At 52.9% G+C, this 21,187-nt stretch overlaps 1 protein-coding gene and 1 long non-coding RNA gene across 13 annotated transcripts; one reads left to right on the forward strand and one right to left on the reverse strand.

The window, feature by feature from the left end:
* The first annotated feature begins 1,962 nt into the window (after positions 1-1,962).
* LOC110359324 (uncharacterized) lies at positions 1,963-14,760 on the forward strand. The gene is made up of 3 exons (XR_002414411.2): positions 1,963-2,064; positions 12,514-12,597; positions 14,554-14,760. It is a non-coding gene; the product is annotated as an uncharacterized LOC110359324 (long non-coding RNA).
* QRICH2 (glutamine rich 2) lies at positions 1,968-20,979 on the reverse strand. 12 transcript variants are annotated; one of them, XM_065034645.1, is made up of 16 exons: positions 18,711-20,979; positions 18,452-18,526; positions 16,761-18,153; positions 16,547-16,620; positions 16,318-16,409; positions 16,061-16,169; positions 15,786-15,953; positions 15,469-15,591; positions 15,182-15,259; positions 14,743-14,907; positions 14,468-14,589; positions 13,820-13,885; positions 13,509-13,647; positions 13,071-13,359; positions 2,825-12,971; positions 1,968-2,103 (listed from the first exon to the last, which is right to left on the reverse strand). In XM_065034645.1, the coding sequence occupies exons 1-15, from the start codon at positions 19,080-19,082 to the stop codon at positions 12,844-12,846; spliced, it is 3,393 nt and encodes a 1,130-aa protein (XP_064890717.1). In that variant the 5' UTR covers positions 19,083-20,979; the 3' UTR covers positions 1,968-2,103; positions 2,825-12,843. The 12 variants fall into 12 exon arrangements, with proteins under 12 accessions (XP_064890717.1, XP_064890719.1, XP_021144300.2 ...); XM_065034647.1 differs by lacking the exon at positions 18,452-18,526; XM_021288625.2 differs by having other exon boundaries at positions 13,071-13,148; positions 13,278-13,359; positions 16,761-18,853.
* Between the last annotated feature and the right edge of the window lie 208 nt (positions 20,980-21,187).

Raw genomic sequence — 21,187 nt, forward strand, 5'->3', positions numbered from 1 at the left:
TGAAAAAGCTTGATGAAAACCCGTGCCCTCCCAAACTGGAGCTGATGTTCTCCCCTCCTTTCCAGCCAGATGAGGCTGGAACATGAGACGTGCATACACTCGTGTCTCTTTCCCGCAAAAGCATCCTACGTGAATAGTTTTGCCAAAGGGACAAGTAAACTTGCAGAAAACTCGCAGCTGGAGCCTGTCCCAGGAGCGGCACTGGCTGTTCCTTGGAGCTGTAACTCGCAGCTGAACAGCACATAGCTTTTCCATCAGGGTAATTTTTCAAGACTTCAGAATATATAAGGGGAGGGGGAATGGGGAATGAAAGCGGTTTTCTCCCATTTTGACCAGAGCTCCTTCTCTCAAAATTTGGTAGGATGTTGTTCAAAAATACCCCAGCTCTCACTGGCCAGCCTTTCTTGACAAAGCTTCTTGTCAGGACATCTGATGAGTTTTACTGTGATTTCTGCTGGTGTCTGCCAGCACCTAGGAGACAACATTTCTCAAACACTTCAGTCTGCGTTGCTCATTCCTCCCTCATGTGCCAGATCCCACCTCACCTGTTTATCTCTTGTCTTGCACAACCCTTGCATTGTGCCAGACTTCTCCATCTCTGTCACTGCTCCTGCCTGCATCCACACTCCCTACGCTCCAGCTGAGCAAACCCCAAATGTCCTGGTATGGGGGGCATCTAGTAATCAGGCAGCACAGGTCTGGGTCTCCAAGGTCTCCTTGGTGTGCATCTTTGAGGTGCTTTCTCTACTTTCTGTGGGTGCTTTGAGACTTGACCTTACCAAGAGCTGCTGTTCCCAAACCTGCTCCCATCTAAAGGTCCCTGTGTCTGTGACATCCTTGGCAGCAGCAACAATTGGGTGCATTGGCAGATGGCAAGTGGGACCCTTGTAGGAGAGCATGGTAAAAAAATTGAGAGTGCAGAGGAATTAGGAAGGTATAGAGTGAAGAACAACAGAAAATCTGGCAGGTTCTTCTTTGGGTTGCTCCAGTTCAGAAAGCTGGTCAAAATGTCTGCTGGCTTCTCTGAAGGTTGCTAAAGCCCACCCTGACCTTGGTGAAAGCTTGAAACGGTTGGTGTTGCTCACATAGATCAGTATAAGCTAGGTAGACACAGGTTTAGTGTGTGGGGACCCTGGTGTTAGGGTACGTGTGTGCGTAGACCCACTTTGTGCTTTTAGTTCAAGGGTCAAGGGGAGAAGCAAAGACGCTTTTCCGAACCAGTTAGGCTAGATCAGAGCTCTAAGCAGACTCGTGTGCTTGGTGCTGTGCTGAGCCCCGGTCCTGAGCTCGACAAGCACACGGCTCTGCTGTGGTGCCAATTAGCCCTGCAGCGCATCACAACTGGTTATAATTTGGGTGCAGATCTGCGCTGATGTGATTATGCTGCTTCTGCTCCCCAAGCAGGCTCCGTGCAGCTTTGCAGTGATTTTGTGGGGCTGCAGAGCATCTGGGGGCTTTATATAAAGAAATTAAAAAAGGAAGTTGCAGGAGGCTGAAAGGAGCCCATGCAAGCAGGCACCCAGGGTGAGGAGCTGTTGGATTTGATGTTACGTGTGAAGTTTGTGTGATGAAACGGCTTTGGAGCAGGTTGGACATGTCCCCGGAGTACCCCGGGGCTGTGCCGTGCCACTGTGATGGGCAGGCTTCCCAGGGGGAATAATAGACCAGCTGAATTATAATAACAGCTCATACATTGTAGATTATGTGATGGCCTGCCCCTGCGCCCCACGGTTCAGTCCTGCGCCGCTCTCATGCTTGTTTCTACCAGCACAGGCTCCCAGCTGCAAGAAGCGCAATCTGCCAAAATCCACCCCCCAGCCATGGTGTGGCAGCAACCAGGCTGTGCCGACACCTCCCATAACCTTCTGTTTCTCAGCTTAATAATTCCAGGTCTCAACTGTGTGTGCACCGAATAACAGAATAACTGTGGGTCTAATTCTTTCTCTGATGCATTATTTATAGGTATGAAGTAATACACTGTCCACGACGGGAACATCTGGGCGCTTGGCCGTCAGCATGTGGTGCAAGTTGTCTTCAGTTTGTCTTGCAGCAGCCTGTACACAGGTATCTCTTCTTTTCCTTGGCTCTTTCCAGGAAAGTTGGCTAAAAAATACCGAAAGATGAGCCAAAATTGTAGCTAGTAAGTCTTCAACTTAAGAAAAACAAGCATTTATCCCACTTGTACTGATTTACCCACTCACAGCTACCATATTATTGTTACCTCTTAGTCTGAAATGTTTCCCGTGCTTACACCTGAATCTCCTAAGCAGAGCAGTCCCCATGTCTCATACCTTTCACTATAATCTCTGCCTACAAAGATGACACAATCACCCTGTTCAAATGCTGCTTTCCAGTTCCGAGATTCACAACTCACAGCCCTCATGCTGAGTTAATCATCAATTCATACACCTCTTCCAAAATCTCAACCCTCTCCAAAACCCCTTCATAGAACAGATTAGAAATGACAGAGCAAAGAGGGGTTTTTTTAATTGAAAAATGTGGTTCCACTCATACTTTCCATGGTAAAGATTCATTGAGACATTAACCTTTTAAAGCTTTTCTTCCTATTGTTTCATCTGAAGCACAAAAATGTTTGGATTTAGCAAAATATTGTATTTCAATTGAAAAGAAACTTCCAGCTATTCTTATCCAGAAATCTTTAATGTCCCTTTTATAGTTCATGAGAGATCTCAGCAGTCCAGCTTTCCATTCCAGTTTGGGGTAGAAAGTAATTGCAAATTCCTTGAGATTTTTGAGGGGAATCATCACTTAGCCCCAAAAGGGAATTAAAACTAGAAATAAAACACTTAACGTGTGTAAGCACCTGTGCTTTGTAGTGATGCTTTAATTTCACTCAGCACCAGCTTCTGCCTCAGGCATCCCAGTGTGAGTTGTATTGGCGAATCCAGTGGTTTCCTCAGCATGGTAAATGGGTAAATGGGTTTATTTAATAGCCTTAATTGTGTCTTCATGTGAACAGAGCCGAATAAAAATGCTATTAAATATTTTTCTTCTCTTCTTCCTTGGAGCCTTATGGGTTGTCACTGCTCTCGTCCATTGAGGGAGTGAGGGGTTGGAGCAGTGAACTCGAACTGGGGGGATTCTGGTGAATTTGGTAAAGGGTCTGAAGCACAAGTCAGATTTTTCCAAATCAGAATACATACTAACTTGCATCAGCCCTGACAGCAGAACCTCATATGGTACATACATGTCCTGTCCAGAAAGGCTGTGTTGGGTCGCAGGGGCACCAGTCTTTCCTTGTATGTCTCTTACAGATATGTCCCCTCTGGTGCCAGCTGTTGCGATTTGAGTTGATGACTCTAATGGGGAAGGGGAGGGCGGGTTTTGCCTTGATCTAATTCTTTCTCTTCCCCTCTCCCACCCTGGGTTTCTCATGGCACAGCTACTCCTGGGAGGTGGATGCAGGGCTGGTCAGGAGCCTGGCACAGGTGAGGATGCTTGGACTCCCTGCCTTCCAATTTCATAGTTCATTGAGATGCACAGGCAGGAGAGGAGGATTACTGCAAAGCCAGCCCTCGCCTCTTCTGACTGCAGAATCGAGGTGGGAAATGGCAGTCTCTGAACCCTGAACTGTCTCACTGAAATCCTCTTGGGGTAAAGGACCTGGAGGTGTAGTCTCTGCTCTGCCTCTTCTGGGGTGAGCCCTTGAAGAGGGGATCTCTTATTTTGAGATTTTGAATATTATACTGAGGATTTGACTGCAGCTGGGCTTTAGATGTTTTTAGGAATAAGAGCTGACTTCATTTAGAGTGAGAATCTGGAATGTGAGCAGGTGCAGGAAGGGTGAAGCGTGGCTGCCTCCCCAGAGGGGATTAGGGAAGCTTTGCTGGGCTCATTCCACCTGGCAGAGCTGAGACTGGCAGGAGCTGAAGATGAGGGAAGGAAAAAGGTGCTTAAACTGATAGGCTGTCTTAATTCATAAATGAGAGAGTAGGTGCCAGTTTAGGAGTTCCTGGGGCATCCTCCACAGTGTACCTTTTCGGAGAAGATTTGCATTTTCCTGTTGCAGATCCCAGACATGCCTTAGATAAGTGACTAATTCTTGCTCTGAAGGACGAAATGGCCACAGGTCTGTCGTGTGTGTTCTGTAGGCTGTGTCCTGTGCCACATTGTGCATCTCTCCCCAGCCTAGGTTGGTTGTACCCAGACCCCATGCTTTCCCTGCACTGGGTGTAACATCCATGGAGACGGGAGCAATTGCAGTCTCTGAAACACAGAGCTTGGAAAGCGCTTCCTATCTGGAGCTCAGCTCTGGCTCTGTGAACCTTGGCACATTCGGCTCAGTAATTCCCTTCTAATGCTGGGAAACCTTATCCAAGGAGGTGGAGGAGTGTAGCAGGGAGTGGAGTGTGGGGGTGTGTTTGTTATTTTTGGTTGGTTTGGTCTTTTTTGGGGTTTTGTTTTTTTTTTTTTAAGGCTTTTCTGTGTTATCAGCACATGCCCAGCAGCGGCACTTGGGCAGCTATAATTTTCTTATTGTCCCCGGTGTAAACCTGCCTGGCATCTCAATGCTTCCATCAGCCGTTGCCTCCAAAGGATGGGAGGCAGGAGCTGTGAGCATCCCATGACTCTCATGGAAGATGAGGAGCTGTTGGTGTCTCACCTGCCAGTTTCCAGGATGATTTTGGATTTCCACCCTCTCCCCACCCTCCCTGGGTGAAGGGAAGGGTGCAGATGTCCCTGGCGGCTTTGCTAGCCCTGGCAACTGCAGCAAACTTCAAAGCAAGCAAGGGAAGGGGAGACAAAGGGTGTTTAAAGGAATATCCATACTGATACTTTCCACAGCTTGGCCAGCCCTTGTCATCTAGTTCATGTCTCCCTGTATCTATTGTATTGTGCTAAGTTGCTAAGCGATTCCTGTGTGTAAAAAGAAAAAACACAAACCCACACTCAAAACGACAAAACAATCAAAAATATGCCACCTCCCCCAACCCTAAGGCCACATTTTTTTTCTTATACTGTTACTAAACACAGTCTTGAGATTTTACTTCAGAGGGCAGAAGCCAAGAGTAGAACAGGCAGAAAAGCTCACTAGAAGTCTCAGTTCGCTATAGCAAATGGTACAAAATGTGGTGAAAAATGAGCCTGGATTTATGTGACTCTGGGAACTATAACAACTTTGTTAGTCCTGGTCTGAAATGCATTCTGAGATACCCCTAAATTGGCAGTGATGAAGCTGACTGATTTGATTAATGCCTCTGCCAGTTCTGCTTTGGTCCAGCCAGCAGCCCTACCTTGCCTGGCCTCAGCTTCAGTGCTCCAGATCTGAATCGCTCTCTGTTACTCTAACGCTGCCTCTCGTGCAGTCTCTTCTATTAAATAATCCAGCATCAGGGAGGGGAGAGGGAAAGTTTTAAAACTGAATATTTTCTTTTATATGTAGGAAACGCTTGTTCGCAAGGGTCTATTTTTCTCTCCCTTGCAATGGAGTGCAATCTGTGTGGCCCTGTGCAGTGGTGAAATAAAGCTTCAAGTCTAGTGTTTGGCCAGGGCCAAGAACAGAAAGCAGAAAAATCACAGAGTAGTTTGGTTTAGAAAGGACTTTGATGGGGCACTGCGCGATGTGGAGATAGTAATGGTGATGGAAACTGGAAATAGGGTGTTGTCTTCTTAGAAATAAGGCTACAAATAAATCTCCTCTTGCTCTCTGCGGAGCAACTAGATCTTTCTTTGCACTGCATGGGGCTGTTGAAACGCCATGTCCTGTTTCCTTTTTGTTTCTCTGGTACTGTGGGAGCTCAATGGCTCATCTCAGAGGGACATCCTGATGGACACATACTTGGCCACACTCCTTATGAGGCTGATGAGTGTGTTTGCTGCTGTGTTAACGATGAACTGGGCTGTGGGGACAGGCCTTGCATCACTAGTGACCCAACATCCCCCTGAGTCATGGCATTAGTATTCAAGAGGGAGTTAAAACGCAGGCGGGAGTGCGTGCACTGACCAGGAGGAAGCCACTCAATAGCTACATGGTACAGGTCCCATTAGCAGAGTGGTGGGAGCATCACTTTCAGATTCTGGGAACTACTTACGAAGTTCTAGATGCCTGAAGGAAAAGTCTGCAGGGGAAGAAAAACACAAAAATATTTGTAAGGCTTTTGGGTCTTCTACTGTTACTCCCTGGTGATGGTGCCATTTTTTGTGGTGCGGGGACTGAATGATAATCAGACCTCTGGTTTCTGAGGTGATGTGGGGAGCAGCTTTTGGTGCTTTCAGAGCGAGGAAATGAAGTTAATTTTGTTTGGTGGTGGGAGGAGGGCCAGTACAGGAAGGCAAGAGGTGTTCTGAATCAGACCTCTTTGCTGAAGGACATAAAACCTGTATGAGAAAAAAACGTATAATGACATTTGGAAATCAAATTATGCATAACTGCAGTGCCAGGTTTTAGCCTGATTTCTCCTCCTGTCTTCTGATGAAGCCGGTATGACTCTTCCTCTGCCCCATTTACAAAGCGTGTATTTGTGCATCTTGTTGCCTTGTTGCTGTGGAAGAGGTTGGGGCTGTGACAGGGTGGCTGAGGAGCAGGCTAGGGTCAGGTTTGCCACTGAGCTTGCCTGTGAGCCAAATGTCACTGCTGGCTTTGGCTCTTGGGACAGCATCGCCCTGGTCTCCCTGATGGGTCTCGGCAGGTCCCTGCTCGTGGTGTTGGCCCCGTCCTGCCGTGGTGCAGCAGAACAGTGTGTTCTTTCACGGGCGTTCATGCTGCCCCAGCACAGCAGCTCTTTGCAGACATGACGGCTCCTTCTCGGGCAACTCATCAGGAATTCACCGTGACTTTGAAGCGCCGTGTTTGGGAATCAGCAGTGTGGATTTCTCAGTCCTGCCCGGCTTGGAGCAGTCACGGTTGGTGCCTCTGTACAGGGCCTGTGGTTTGCTGCGCTGACAGTTACCGTAAAACTTCTTTGCTTGCAAATGCTGCCTGGAAGACATTAGTGTTCGCCAGTTTAGGGAGGCTTAGGGGGTGGCAGAGTCAATCTGCCAAATTCTAGTGTCCCATGGGATGAGTTTTCTTCCTGGCACATGGAATAGGGACAGATTTGTTGACAAGGTCTTTTCTTATTCCATATGCTTGTAGCCCCGTGCCCACCCGTGCTTAGGTAGGCATTGTTCAAGAATGGTAACATAGCATATTTATTTCTTTATTTGCCTAGGTGGTTGTCAAAGGCCTCTCAAAACAGGGAAGGTGGCAGCACTTCATCTGCTGTGGAACAGTCTGTCCTTTGTCATCTATTTCTGTCTTTTCTCCCCTCTAACTTACCTCTGTAAATCAGGAATATTCCCTTGCACTCCTTCGAGGTCAGACTGCATATTTTGATAATAGTGTTATGCTCAAAAATATCTGAAGTTGCAGAAGTTTCAACAAAGGAATTGTGGTATTTTGGCACAACCAGCCTGAGGCTTAGTTTTCCCCAAAACCCTCAGTAAAGGAAGTTCAACATCAGGAGTACTCATATAGTAGGATACATTTACGTTAGTAAAGTAAAACTAAATACCACTGATGATCTCTGCTTCTGTGGCATTCTTCTCTGAAAGGTCTCTGGGCTTCTATAACAAAGCTTAAATTTCATTGTTAACAGATGAGAATTTAAAATCTGATTCTGCCACAACCTCCTTTAGTGACCTAGGGCCAAAGATATATAGATATATATATAGATAGATATATAGATATATAGATATATTTAAATTCACTTTGTGGCATCCTCTGTGCACCCAGTGACGTTTGGGCTGGGTGAGAAGTTCCCTTGAGCTGCCCCACGGGCAGGACACGTCCCCAGGGAGAGGAGAGGAGGGAGGAGAAGGCTCTTGAGGGTGATGGACTTTGTGCTGAGCTGACAGATGATGCAGAACTGGTTTTAGTGCATTGAACTTGTACTGCTGCAGTAGAAGCCAAGTAGTGTACTATGGTCCTGAGCGTAGTCTTTAGGGATCTGATATAATAACTCCTTGGCACACGCTATCCTCATAATGAGATCAGGAGTTACAGTTGTCAGCAGACACATTATCTCGTATTTTGCTGATGAGAGGAAGCAGAGGCTGCAGTAAATGCTGGGGGAGACTGCCAGGGTCAAGAAACCTCTCTGAATCCCCGCACCGGGGCCCTCTTAATCAAGCCCAGCTCTGTTGTGAGCTGGAGATGGTCACCACGAGCTGGAGATGGTCACCACGAGCTGGACATGGTCACCACGAGCTGGAGATGCTCACCACGAGCTGGAGATGCTCACCACGAACTTTGCTGGAAAGGCTCTGTGGTCCCAACCACCAGCAGTGCTACCGCAGCAATGAGTGGCATCTTCCCTGGCTGAGCCAGACAGCTGATGTATTGAGACCAGCGTTAGTTTTGTGTTACATCCCTGCTCTCAGACTCTGGATTTTCTGCCTGTAAGTGCCAGAATGTCAGTCTTTGAGGGGAACAGGGGAAGCAAGGAAAATGGCTCAAGTTTTAAAAACCGAGGCAGCAAATACAGAATCCCATTCAGCCCAGCTCGGGAAGTGTTCACTTTTAAAACCATGGGGAAAACCTTTAGAAAGCACAACAGGAGCACAAAACAAATGCACAAACAAAAACTCTTCTATCCCCAGCGATAATTTAACCACCAAAAAGGGAATTAGCCCGTTCAAAGCGTGACTGCTCAGGCTGGGGAGGTGCAGAGTAAATGCAAAGCTGCTTAGAACAGTACAACTCATGTTCCCTCTAATGGCCGCTTCTAATTTCACCTCCTGTTTTCCCTGGAAAGCAAGCAGAGTCTTGTTTCTTTTGGATATAATAGCTTTGGGGCAAGCCAGGACATTCTTCGTATCAGTTTTCTGTGGTGGTTAAATGTGAGCAGTGCTATTGCTTGGTGGGAGAGGCTTCACCATCGTGATCAGTGACCAAAACCTGGGGCTGCATGTTGTTTTGGTGGCATTTTTGGCTGTGCTGTTGACTTGCTGCCTGTGGTGGACTTGTGCATGGGGAAGAAACCTTGGATGAAGCATGTGCTGCAGAGCTGGAGGGAGACCCAGGGTGTTGGAGCACTGGGGTGATGTGGAGCGAGACCCAGAATGTCCCAGGCTGCAGTTTCACAAGGGTTGGGGTGCTCCTTGTCAAGTGTGGGTTCGTGGGTGTATTTCTCCTGAGAGGGATGCTATACCGAGCCTGAAGTCTTGCAGTTCAAATGTAAACCATTAAAACTGTCATACTACGCAAGTGCTCGGTGTTGTAGGATCATGGTGCTGGAAGTCGTTCTGGGGTTTTCTGTATGGTCAAAGTCACAGTCTGTCATTCATCTGGTCTGTCCTACTGGCATCTCCACAGGTCAGTGGATGGGGACAAGGGGAGTAAGAAGCACAAGGCAAATTCGGCCCCCAAAAAAGCTGGAAAGCTTCTCTGACCTGTCCTTTGCAGGGAGGAGGATGTCAGGGATGGAGATGAGGCTGGATGTCCCCATTGCCCTGGCTGGAGAGCAGAGCCCTTGGGGTGCGGTGATGTTCAGCAGAGGTGGAAGCTCCTCCCTGAAGCCCCTTAATTTGAAAATATGCTTTGAAATCCGAAATATTCCTCCTGAGCTGCCAAAGGAGCGATTGCATTACTGGGAACCTCAGCTGCAGCCAGTGGAGTGATAAAATGATCTGGTTCCCCCCTTGACTTTCTCATACTCGCTGTACAATGAGCAGAGTGGAGCGAGAGCAGCTTGAGCTGCCTGTGTGCTCTGTGATGCTGTCAGCTCCTTAGACTGATGCTGGACAAGGTGCTGGACATCAGTGGTGCTGCGAGGTGCCTGACAAATCTGTGCCGCCGAGGTTTGGCTGTATTGACACTGGGATAAAAATGAAAGCTAAACAAACAAAAAAGGATGTAGCTGGAATTCTGAACAGCTTGTTTGCAGCCCGGTTAGCTGGAGCTTTGTGGAAATTGGGTTGTGCAGCAGAGAGCCATGGGAGAAGTATTGTGGTTTTCGGGATCATGTTGCAGAAAGCTTTTAAGCAGGTGAAGCTGTTTTCCAGTACCCAGCAGAGATCACAGCCCTCAGCCCCTCTTCATGCTGGTCACCACAATCCTGCTTATTAAAGCTGATCCAGCAGGTGAACACCACCACTCTTAGCACTGTTCTGTGTCCGAAGAAGCACAGTTCAGGGAGATGCTGTGATGCATGGCATAGTTAGGGCTTCGGTATGGCCAGCTGGGCCTGAAATGGGTGTAGTTCCTCAACTGAGCCTCTGCTTTGGAATTAAAAGGTAATTTTGCTTGGCTGGAGTAATACATATAACCCTTGTTGTGGTTCATGGCTTGGCCATGTGTGTATTACAGTGTGGTGCAGGGGCCCTGGCTGTGGTCTGGATCCTGCTAAGTTGACCCTGCAGGGAGATGAAGTGAGAGCCGATCCTTCATTTGAAGCCATGTAGGATTTGCTCTGACTGAGCCTTCTTGAGCAGCACGTTTTGGGAGAGTGAAGGGGTTGGGAAAGGCTCCTGGGAAGGGATCAAACCAGGCAGACATAATGCTGAACTCCTGGAAGGTGGCGTGGGTACGATGGTGTCTCATTTGAGGACATTGGGGAAGGGGCATCTCTGTGCATGCGCTGCCATCTGTTTGGCGTGCTGCTTGAGAAAAAGCTGCTCCTTTGGAAAACTTACTGAACAGAATCCCAGAATGAATTGCTAACATTTCTTTTTTTTTTTAAATGAAGTTGTCTCACCCCAGTGCAGGCACGGGGTGAAAGCATGGCTCAGCTTCATTAGACAGCTGGTTCCTGAGAGACATGAAGAATATTCATGAAGCTGCATCTTGGAAAACATGGGCCACTTAGTGAGTAGTTAGTTAACTCAGATTGTGAAGCAAAATTCCATTTTCCTATTCTTTTTAGTGAGACAACCTATGCCTGGAAGAAAAAGAACTTCTGTCCTTTCCAAAAATCGTGGCTTTTAAAAAACATGTATTTTCATGGATTTTGGATGTTTTTCATAGGGTGTGTGAATATTTCACCTTTCTCCTCAGCATGCTCTGTGGGTGCTCGCCCGCCCGCAGCCATCTCCTCTGGGTGCCGCACACACAAAGCAGGAGGATCACCATTGCTATTGCAGGAGCTGTCAGGAGTTCAACATCTCTGACAGCACTCAACACGCTGCACAGGCTTCGTAATTATTTCATGGTGATTAGTAGTGCAGAAAATCCCACAAAACCAATTAAATACTGTGCACCTGACTGAAGGCTGCTCGCAGGACCCAGGGGTTGCAGAGCCCAGGCAGTCCCCACAGGTTGAGGATTTGCCCTGGTCTGGGCAGATCCCACCAAGGATGGGAGAAGCCTCCAGATTTTTGCACCATCCTTGTCACTCAGATGAGGAATAAAGGCAAAGTGCTACAGGTGTAAGGTCTTACACATGATTTAGCCGCTGCACTTGAGTGCATTTGCATTACATTTGGCTATATTAAAATCCTGTTTAAGGATGAGCTCCTGGGTTAGTGGGGGACACGCAGGGTGGAAAGGAAAAACCTCATTTTCACAGCCCCCCTGTCACTGTTCTCCCCTGGGAGATGGTAAGAAGAAATCTTCACTGCTCCAGCTCAGCAAGGGTTTGTTGTCTCAGCAGAGCAGGAACATCCACCAGTGCTCGTATGTGAAGTGGCACTTGGTGTCATGTGTAATGACTCATCTCACCTGGGTTGAATGGATGTTCCCAAAATTAAGTGTTATCAGAACTGCTGCAGCTGGGTTGAAAGAGCATCACAGTTGACAGGGTTTTAAACAGGCATTTCCCCTTTTATTATGCAGGCACCCTGTAAATGATTTATCCAGTTAATTATTTTTCAGCTCAAACAGTAGTTGCTTTGTATAGATTCAGTAACGATGCCATTATTAGTAGTAGCAGCAATAATATTTTCCCCTGTAAGTGCTCCAGCATCTCTGGGTTTAGGTCCTAAAATGGGTGTGCTGTGGCTTTTCTGACCCCTGAATTACTGTGTCTGCTTCTGCTGCTCGTGCAGGAGGTACCGGGAGTGATGCTGCCCAACCTTCCTGGAGTAAATGAGCCACACAGCCCCAGTGTTAACTGGACTCAGTGCACGCTCACCTCCCTTGTAGGCACCTTATAGGTGGCTTGGGGAGCTTGTTCAATTTGGGGAATCAGTTGGGCAAGGAAAAAGCTGTTCGTTTCCCTCCCCCTGGGCTGCTTAAAACAACTTTTAAACATGTGACTTTTTTCAATAGTAACTTCGTTCTCATGCCAAAAGAGAGGTGGTGGAAGGATCTTGACTGAGGAGACTCCTTCCAAAGGCTCAGGTGCTGAGTTAAAGCTATTGCTGTGTTTAGTATTAAGCAGTGCTGTGGTACAAGGCAGCTGAGCGGGACCGATGGACTATTTATATTCGTTATACTCAAGCAGGCAAAGTGTCAATTGAGACAAGCGGCAGCTCCATCCACGTTCTCCGGGAGCTCTCCAGTGGGCTTGGGGTGTTATTACACCTTTGATTTTGCACTGAGCAGCTGAGTTATGGGCAATAATCTCTTTACAGGTTCCCTTTCTTCTCCAGTCTCCTTCAAGCAGTTTTGGAGAATTTTGCTCCCCTTGGGATGTTTCCACCACCGTGCTCCTATTGGTAAGTGTCCTGAGTGTGTTCCACACCCCCCACTCTCCCTCCCTTAAACACCCCCAGGGCCTGGGGGGATTTAACAAGGTGATGCCCCAGCCCCCGTCCCCGTGCCTGCTGCTTGTGGACCTTCCCAGGGGAGCTGGGAGGCTTTTTAGTTTTCTTGCCCCACAACCCCCCCACTCAGATACCAGCGCTTGGCTGCCCCTTTATTGCTGCTTGCTCAGTGCCCAGGACCCCCATCCTGCCGGGCTGTCAGGGTGCTGATCCATTTTGGTGGGGCTGGGGGGGCGGGAGCAGCCCCGGTGCTGGGGAGAGGTGACCGAGGTCTGAGGCTGATCCTTGGGACAAGGCTCGTTGGTGCTCCAGTGAGCAGGGGGTGCCTGGGGGTGAGGAGCAGGGTCAGCACAGGCTGCGCCCGCCCCCCCACCCCCAACCCGACAGGGTGTTCTCTGTCCCCCGGTGCCCTGACAAGACCATACCTGACTGGCTCAGTGAGGACTCAGTGTCTGGGCTGTCCCTTTGCCTTAGGGACAGCTCAGGGTTGTCCCTCTGGAAGCCTGGCAAGGAGAGACCAGAGCAAGCCAGGGGAGTCATTGGGGGGGAGAAAACCTGGCACCCCACGGCCACCCTGCTGCTGTCCCCTTCATGCCACCAGGATGGCCTCCACAGGCATGACCCAGCCATACCTGCCTGGTCCCCCAGCACAGGCAGCTGCCCGTCCTGCTGGCCCGCACTGATGCTGTTCTGGCACAACAGCATCACGTCCTTCTGGGAAGGAGACAGCAGAGAGAGCAAGGGTCTGAAACACGGGACCAAATTCAGTTCTCCCTGGGGAAACTGAGGCACAGATTTCCCCCCTACACTCAGCATCCCAGCCTCGGTCACCCCCACCATATCCCCACCTCCATCATCCTGACCTTGTTCAGGCACCGGGCAATGGGTGGGAGCCGCCTTGGGGCGCTGGGCAGGTGAGGCTGAAAGCGCGGGGGGGTGAGGGTGTGTGGGCCCCCACAGCTCCGTGGAACAGTGGGGTATCTGCACTCGCCCGTCTGTTCCCTGTGAGACAGGACATGGGGTGCTCAGTGCCTGACACAGCAGCACCCCAAGTGTCAGCCGATGCCAGGGAGGGGCCAGGGTCATGTCAGGGTGGGACCCCCAAACCCTGGTGCCTGGCACTGCTGGCACCGACCTCTCCCTGTCCCCCCGTGTGGGGCTGGAGGCTACTCACGGTCCAGGCGCCAGCATGTTGAGGGGCCGGTCACAGGACAGGCAGTGAAAATCAGCCAGCAGCTGCCTGGAGTGGGGAGAAAAGAGCTGGGAGAGCAGCCAGGTTACACTGTTGGCAGGGGGAACCCAGGGGGCTTGAGCCTGGTTTATCCCCCAGCCAGCCCAGCAAGGTCCCAGCCTGCTGGCTGGGTACAGAATAAAGGGGGAGAGCGGTTGTTTGTGGGATCCCACCTGGGAAAAAGCTCCAGCTCGTATCAGGCACCAGAGACTGTGTAGAGGGGAGCACCCAAACCCACCCTCCCCGCCCCCCACAATGGGAACTGCTCCCACAGCACCCCAGTCCCATGGGAACTGGGGGTGCTGGCAAGGACACCACCTTTGAGGGTTCTTCTTGCAGGAGTGGGATGCCCCCAGCCCGGGAGCAAATGCTGGGCCTGGGGGATGCAGAATTGCCACTTTTTAGGACAAGCTTTGTCACAGCTGTCCTGAGGATCAAGGTGTGCTGGCAGCTCCGAAACATGGCAGCTGCTCACAGCAGGCAGGGATGTGGGGTGAAGGACACAGGTGCCCACATGGACACCGGCTGGGACAGCCAGCAGGAACATGGCCAGCGCTGTGCCAAAGCCACCACTGTCCTCACCACACTCACTTCCTAATCCCAGCAGCATCGTCACGCTCTGGCTGCAGCACCTTCTCCTGGAGCTGCCCCCTGAGGCTCTTCCACCGCTCCTCCAGGTGCTGCCGGAACGGCCCCAGCTCCCGGCGGTCCAGCTGTGGACGGGTGACACCCTCAGCCATCTACCCCAGGATGGGACATGGCAGTCCCTGGGGGGACAGCCAGGACAGGGGACCCTCGCAAGGATGCTGCCTTAGGCTGCCAAGCCCCGAAGGTGCCAGTTCTGCATGGAGGGGACGAGCCCTCACCTTGGAGTCCATCTGTGTCTGGAGCTGTCGCTGGAATTGGTGCCAGCCCTTCTCCTGGCCCGTCACCCGGCTCGTCACCTCCTCCATCATCGCGTTCAACCGCTCCACGCACGCCTCAAACTGGCTGCAACTGACTTTGTCGGCCAGGGCGGCTTTGTCTGCTTTCTAGCAAGAGGGAAAGGCAGGAGAGCGGTGGGAACAGGATGGAGGGACAATGGGAGAAGTGGCTACGGGGCCCTGTTCACCCCATCACCCCCGCAGGGTTGGTCCCACCAGCCGAAGGGACTCAGGGTGACAGACCTGGCAAGGGACCCGCAGCCAGTCTGGAAGCCCACCCTCCCCCTGGCTGCTTCTGCCAGCTGACACCCAAGGGACAAGGGGTGTTTGTCACCCTGCCCGGGACACCCTTGGCTGGCACCAGGGCCCCTCGAGCCCGTACCTCATCGATTCCCAACAGCAGCAGCTCCTCCTTGTCTGCTTTCTGCTGCTTCAGCCTCTCCAGGGCCTGGGACAGAGCCTTCCAAGGCAGACAGGTGCCCGTGACGGCAGGGTCAGACCTGCGCCCCCAGCCGGCTGAGCACCCCCTGCCTCCCCACCCCATCAGAAACCTCCAGGAAAGGCATTGGGAAGCTCTGCAGGGCTGCAAGCAGGGTGGCAGAGGATCAAATCCCTTGAGTTTCCCCACCTGGAGGATCCTGTGACTCCATGGGGGTTTCAGCCACCCACCTCGATGGCTTTCTGTTCCTGGTGATGATCATCCAGGAGGTTCCTGAGGGCAGAGCTGAGCTGCTTGTAGTCCCCTTGTACCTGCATGATGGTGGCCTGGATGCACTTCAGCAGCTCGTCCTGCTGCAAAAAGATGACAAGGTGGTGCTGAGCAACGAGGGGCAGGCTGCTGACTCACACAAGACAATTTGGGGAGCAGCAAGATGCTCCCGCACATGACAGTGAAGCGCAACCAGCTGGAGGGATTCCAGCAGCCCCTCCCCAAACCCCCCACGCCAGCATCTCTTTGCCTTGCTCCTTCCCAGCAGCTGCCTCACCATCTTGCCCACCATCTGTTGGGACATGGAGGACTCCACCAGCTCCTGGAGCTTCTCATAGCGCTGGAGGAGCTTTGCCACCTGCACTTTGGTGTCTGAGTTGCAAATGGGGCACCCTGCCTGCTCCTGCCCCCCACTCTGTGTGGGCACCCTCGGCTCATGCAGCTGCTGGTAGGGGAGAAGAAATGAGCTCTGAGCTGGGCTGGATGCTGCCTACAAGCCCAAGGACTCGCCCCAAGCCAGTGGGGGCTGGGAGCACTGCCCCCGGACCTCACCTCTGCCTGCAGCTGCTCGGACGTCTTGGTCACCAACTGCTCCAGCGTTGCCTTTGTCGTCTCTTGCTGCTCTGCCTGCAGCTCCTGCTTCATCTCGTGCTGCGGGGACCTGGCCAGCGAGACGGCAGGGGCAGGCTTTGCTTACAGTAGGCTACTCAGTGGGGAGTCCCTTGTCCCCCCCCCCCCAAAACGGGATGCTCCCAGAACCCCAAGTTCCCTCGCAGCCCTGCAGGGTAGGAAACCTCTCATCTTCTTACCCCAGCAGGAGGGCGATTTGGCCACTGTCATCTGCTTTTCTGCCAGCTCCATCAAACCTCAGGTTTCCAAGGGCGCTCTCCAGCTGCCTGATCTGGGAACAGCGGCAGGGGCAGAGTGAGGGCACAGCCTCCTCTGTCACTCTGGCACAGGGGCCCTTTGACTGCCCCTTCCTTGTCCAAACTGTTCCTGGCATCCTTGCAGCCCCCTTGGGGACTGCTGCTGGCTCACCTTCTCCGCCTTCTCTTGGAGCTCCTTGGCCAGGCCCTGCAGGTTGGCCAGGATGCTGGTGGTGCTCTCCTGGCCTAGAGAGACATGGTCCAAGAGGATGTGCTGTTGGTGAGGGGGGTCTCACCCTTGGGGCCAGGCTCTTGAGTATGACAAGCTCCTGACCCAGGGTGTCCCCACACCAAACAACACCTGCTAGCCCCCCCACCACTCTAACCTCTTTCCAGGAAGAGCTGATGCAGGTTCTCAAGCTCAGTACGGTCAGACTTGGTGGCTTCCAGCTGGGCCACCTGCTCCTTCAGGGCAGCACAGAGGTGGCCAAGTTGTCCAATCTGGTGGAAAGCTTGTTCGACCTCCACAGCAGTGCCGCTGGAGCCCGATGATTCCCAGAGCATGACTGGCTCTTTCCAAGGCGACGTGGCCCTGGGAGCAGTGTTGGGGGGGATCTCAAACCCCTGGGCTGTTGTCTGTATGGTCTGAGCTGCTGGGTGGCCTGCCTGAGCAGGTACAGTGCTGGGCAAAGCCTTGTCTCCATGCCTGGAGTTTGTGGCATTCAGACGTGTCCCTTGAGATGCCAGCTGTGTCCCTGGCGTGGTGGCACAAGTGCTAGGTGACCCAGGCTGCATCCCTGGGGTGGTGGCATGAGTGCCAGGTGATGCTGACTGCATCCCTGGGGTGGTGGCATGAGTGCCAGGTGACCCAGGCTGCATCCCTGGGGTGGTGGCATGAGTGCCAGGTGACCCTGGCTGCATCCCTGGGGTGGTGGCATGAGTGCCAGGTGACCCAGGCTGCACCCCTGGGGTGGTGGCATGAGTGCCAGGTGACCCTGGCTGCATTCCTGGGGTGGTGGCACGAGTGCCAGGTGACCCTGGCTGCATCCCTGGGGTGGTGCTTTGGGTGCCAGGTGACCCTGGCTGCATCCCTGGGGTGGTGGCACGAGTGCCAGGTGGCCCTGGCTCCATCTCAAGAGTGATGACATGAGTGCCAGGTGACCCAGGCTGCATCCCTGGGGTGGTGGCATGAGTGCCAGGTGATCCAGGCTGCATCCCTGGGGTGGTGCTTTGGGTGCCAGGTGACCCTGGCTGCATCCCTGGGGTGGTGGCACGAGTGCCAGGTGACCCTGGCTCCATCTCAAGAGTGATGACATGAGTGCCAGGTGACCCAGGCTGCATCCCTGGGGTGGTGGCATGAGTGCCAGGTGATCCAGGCTGCATCCCTGGGGTGGTGCTTTGGGTGCCGGTGGCCCCAGGCTCTGGGTGCAGAGTGGTGGTCTTGGTGCCAGGGGACCTCGTCTGCATGCCCAGGGCAGTGGCCTGGGTGCTGGGGGACCCAGGCTCCACCCCTGTGGTAGTGACCTGGGTGCTAAGGGATTCTGGCTGTGTTCCTGTGGTGGTGGTGCTAGCATCAGAAGTCCTCATTTGATCTGAGGGAACATCACCCAACTTCTCAGGGGTCACCAGTGTTCTGTGTGACCCTGGAGTCCCCTGGCTGGTCTTTGTCCCATGTTGTATTCCAGGTCCATTTGGACCCCGTGCTGAGTTCTCCCCATGCTGGGCGTTTACATCCAATTCAGGGGGCTCAGCAGAGGCAGACTGGCCCCCACTGTCATCCTGGGAAGAGGAGGCAAAGGACAGCAGGTTTACTGGCAACCACGAGGACAAACCCCAGAACCCCACACCGTGTCCCCAGTCCCTGTCCCCAAACTGGTGCCTCATGGGGCCAAACTGGTGGTCAGCCCGGCCATGGAGCCGGGAGGTTGGGACCCCCAGGAATGGGACCCCCCACATCACTGCCTGGCACCCCCAACCCACAGGCTGTGCCTCGAGGCAGGAGGGCTGGTGTTCCCGAGGGAGCCGGGGACACAGCCGCCTCCTGTCCTGGTGCAGGGTCCAGGCGCTTGGGCCATACCGCATTGCTGTCCCGCGCCAGCTGGTCCTGGAGGCCTGACAGCTGTCCTGCAGCATCCTGGAGGGGAGCCCTAGTCTGGGAGAGCAGGTGGCGGGGTGAGCCCAGGGGAGGGTCCTTGGGGACCTGGACCCTGCTGTGCTCTGCTGCCCTGAGCTCGGGCTTAGCTCAGCCATTGGTCTGAGGGCAGCACCACGGCAGCGTGGAACCCAGAGGGGGTGTCTTGTGGGTGAGCACCCAGGGGACCAGCAACAGCATCTACCTTGCAGATTTCTTGTTCCTCTTCTGTTGCTTTTGCCGTAAGATCCTTGACCATGGAGGTGACCTCAGCATTGCTCCTGGTCCTCTCCAGCGTGTCCTTCCTGGGCAGCTGCTCCTCTGGCTCTTGGGGCTGCTGTCCCGTGCTCAGGGCTCCATCTTCTTCCTCCTCCTGGCCAGGCTGTTCCTTGGTGTCCTGGTCCTTCCCCAGGCAGGAAGTCGGGCTTTGCCCTGGCTCCAAGACAGGCAGTTGGTGCTGGCCCAGCTGCCCGATCATGGCCTTGAGCAGCTTGTGCAGTGCCCGTAAGTTAAGAACCCCATCATGGGGTATCTCAATAGCAGTGTCCAGCATCTTCATGAGGTCATGTGAGGCCATCACGCTGTGCTGGAAAACACTGCGCCTTGTGTGAGGGGAAAGGGCTTTTCACCAGGAGATTATCTTGGAGGGCTGGCCAGCCGGCGGCCCTTCACTTCTCCCTGCTCCCCGCGGCGCGCAGCGGAACCCCGGCCTGAGCGGGAACGGGCGGCGGGGCCGGTGCCGCCCGGGGATCCCAAGCAGTGCTCTGCGCTCGGCCCGCCCTCTCCCTTCATTGGTTCCCCACCGGCTCCCTTGCCGTCCATTGGCTGAGGCCGCTGTGTCCTGCTAGGGGGCGGAGCCAGTGGAGCGTCTCCCGTTGCCTAGAGACGCCCCGTCCCGGAAGTAGGCGCTCACGGCTCCCTGCGCCTGGGACTTGGGCTGGGCTTAGCCAGGGGATGGGCTCAGGGCATGGGCAGCGCTGCTGCCTTGCCCACTAACACCCAAAGTATTCTTGGGGACGTTTCATCTTTTGCAGCCTGTCACTGCAGCCGGTTGTCCCTGCACAGGGCTGGGCTATGGCTGGGGACATGGTGCTGCTGCCATGCTGTGCGCTCCAGTCCAAAACTCTCCTAAACCTGAGACCAACGAAAAACCTAAACATGAGGTGGGTTTCTTCCAAGTAGCAAAAACATGGCTTTACTCTATTAAACATGGCAAGAGTGGCGGGCTGCTGGTGCCAGCACCAACACTCCAGCATCTTGAGCCAGCAGAAAAGTACTTCGGAAAATAACCTTTCTTACAACCTCTCAGCTTTGACCTTCCTGCAGCCAGAGCACTGACACCTCCCTCCTTCACAGGTGCTTGCAGAGAACTTCCAGGAAAGGAGGGTGGGCAAGTAGAAAAACAGATGCCTTGCTTGTTTAAAAGATACGTAATAGCAATTTTCAGGCATTAAAACAAAAGCACATGTATCTGGTGTGTGTGCATGTCTGCTTTTCTTTTCCAAGCTGGGAGGATTGCTTTCAAAGAGGGAGACCCCAGGATGGGAACAAGATGCACTGAGGGAAGAAGCCAACAGTTGTGGGAGGGATCCCAGGCCTGGACTCCCACAAGTGGCAGAGCTGCACCTAGGGACTGCTCAGGCTTCCTCACAGCACTTGGGGCTGCCAGGAAAAGCTCCAAGGCCCTTCAAAAGGCCCAGGGCCATGTCAGCACAGTGGTACAGCACCAGCAAGGGCTGGGGATCAGGGCAGAGGGGAAAACAAGGCACCAGGCTCCATGTTGAGGTGATGGCAACCTTGGCCCAAGCTTGGTCAGGTTGGGCACATGCCATGTCCTGGTGTCCACCAGCCCAAACCCATCTCCCCTGAGCTTTGAGGCCCAATGGATGTGGGGTACCACTGAGACAGGAACATCTCCTGGCTCCAGTTTAACCAACTGCTTTTGGCTTACAGGCAGGGTAAGGTTTGAACCAAGGCCAGGGGATAACTGGAGCTGTGTCCTGAGAATCGGGGACAGCAGCACAACCCTCTACTCACTGGTTCCACTGGCTCTACCCAAACAGAGCGCAGTCAAAGAACCCTGAGCAGGGTGACAGCCCTCAAGAAGCCCTGACCTCACTCCTGGCAGGTCTGACAAGCAGTTTGAAGGGGAAAGAAGAGCAGCACTGCTCACATTTTTAATACTGATTTCCAGTACACAGAGCATGTTCTGGTACTGGCTCCAAACAGGGCGGCACACACTTGTGGATCCGCTCAGGAATACGGGCAGCACAACAGTGCTGTCACACTGGGCCAAGGAGCCACACTGTGGTCACACAACACAGCTGCAACCTGTTCTTACACTTGGAAAACCATCAGCAGCCTTAAGACCTCATCCAGCCCTGCACACCCCTCCTGGCATTTGGCTTGGAGGGATAATCCATGCTGGATGCTGGAGCATGTCTGTCTCATCAAGGGGGAAGATCAGAGTTTGAGGATTTATTCTTATCCTAAAGACAAAGCCCTTCACAAGCACATTGTGCTGCTTTCTCAAGTGTCCCCTCTAGCCAATGATTAGTGTCACCCAAGGAAGGAGCAGCAAGTTCTGCCTTCCCAAGCAAGGTGTCTGTGAGCTGCCCAGTGAGCCCGGTTACACCAGCAGCCCCACAGTTCAGACGCAGCAGCTGGGCAGAGGGCACAGGG

Source organism: Columba livia, chromosome 18 (genome assembly GCF_036013475.1).
Source record: "Columba livia isolate bColLiv1 breed racing homer chromosome 18, bColLiv1.pat.W.v2, whole genome shotgun sequence".
Lineage (NCBI taxonomy): Eukaryota > Metazoa > Chordata > Aves > Columbiformes > Columbidae > Columba > Columba livia.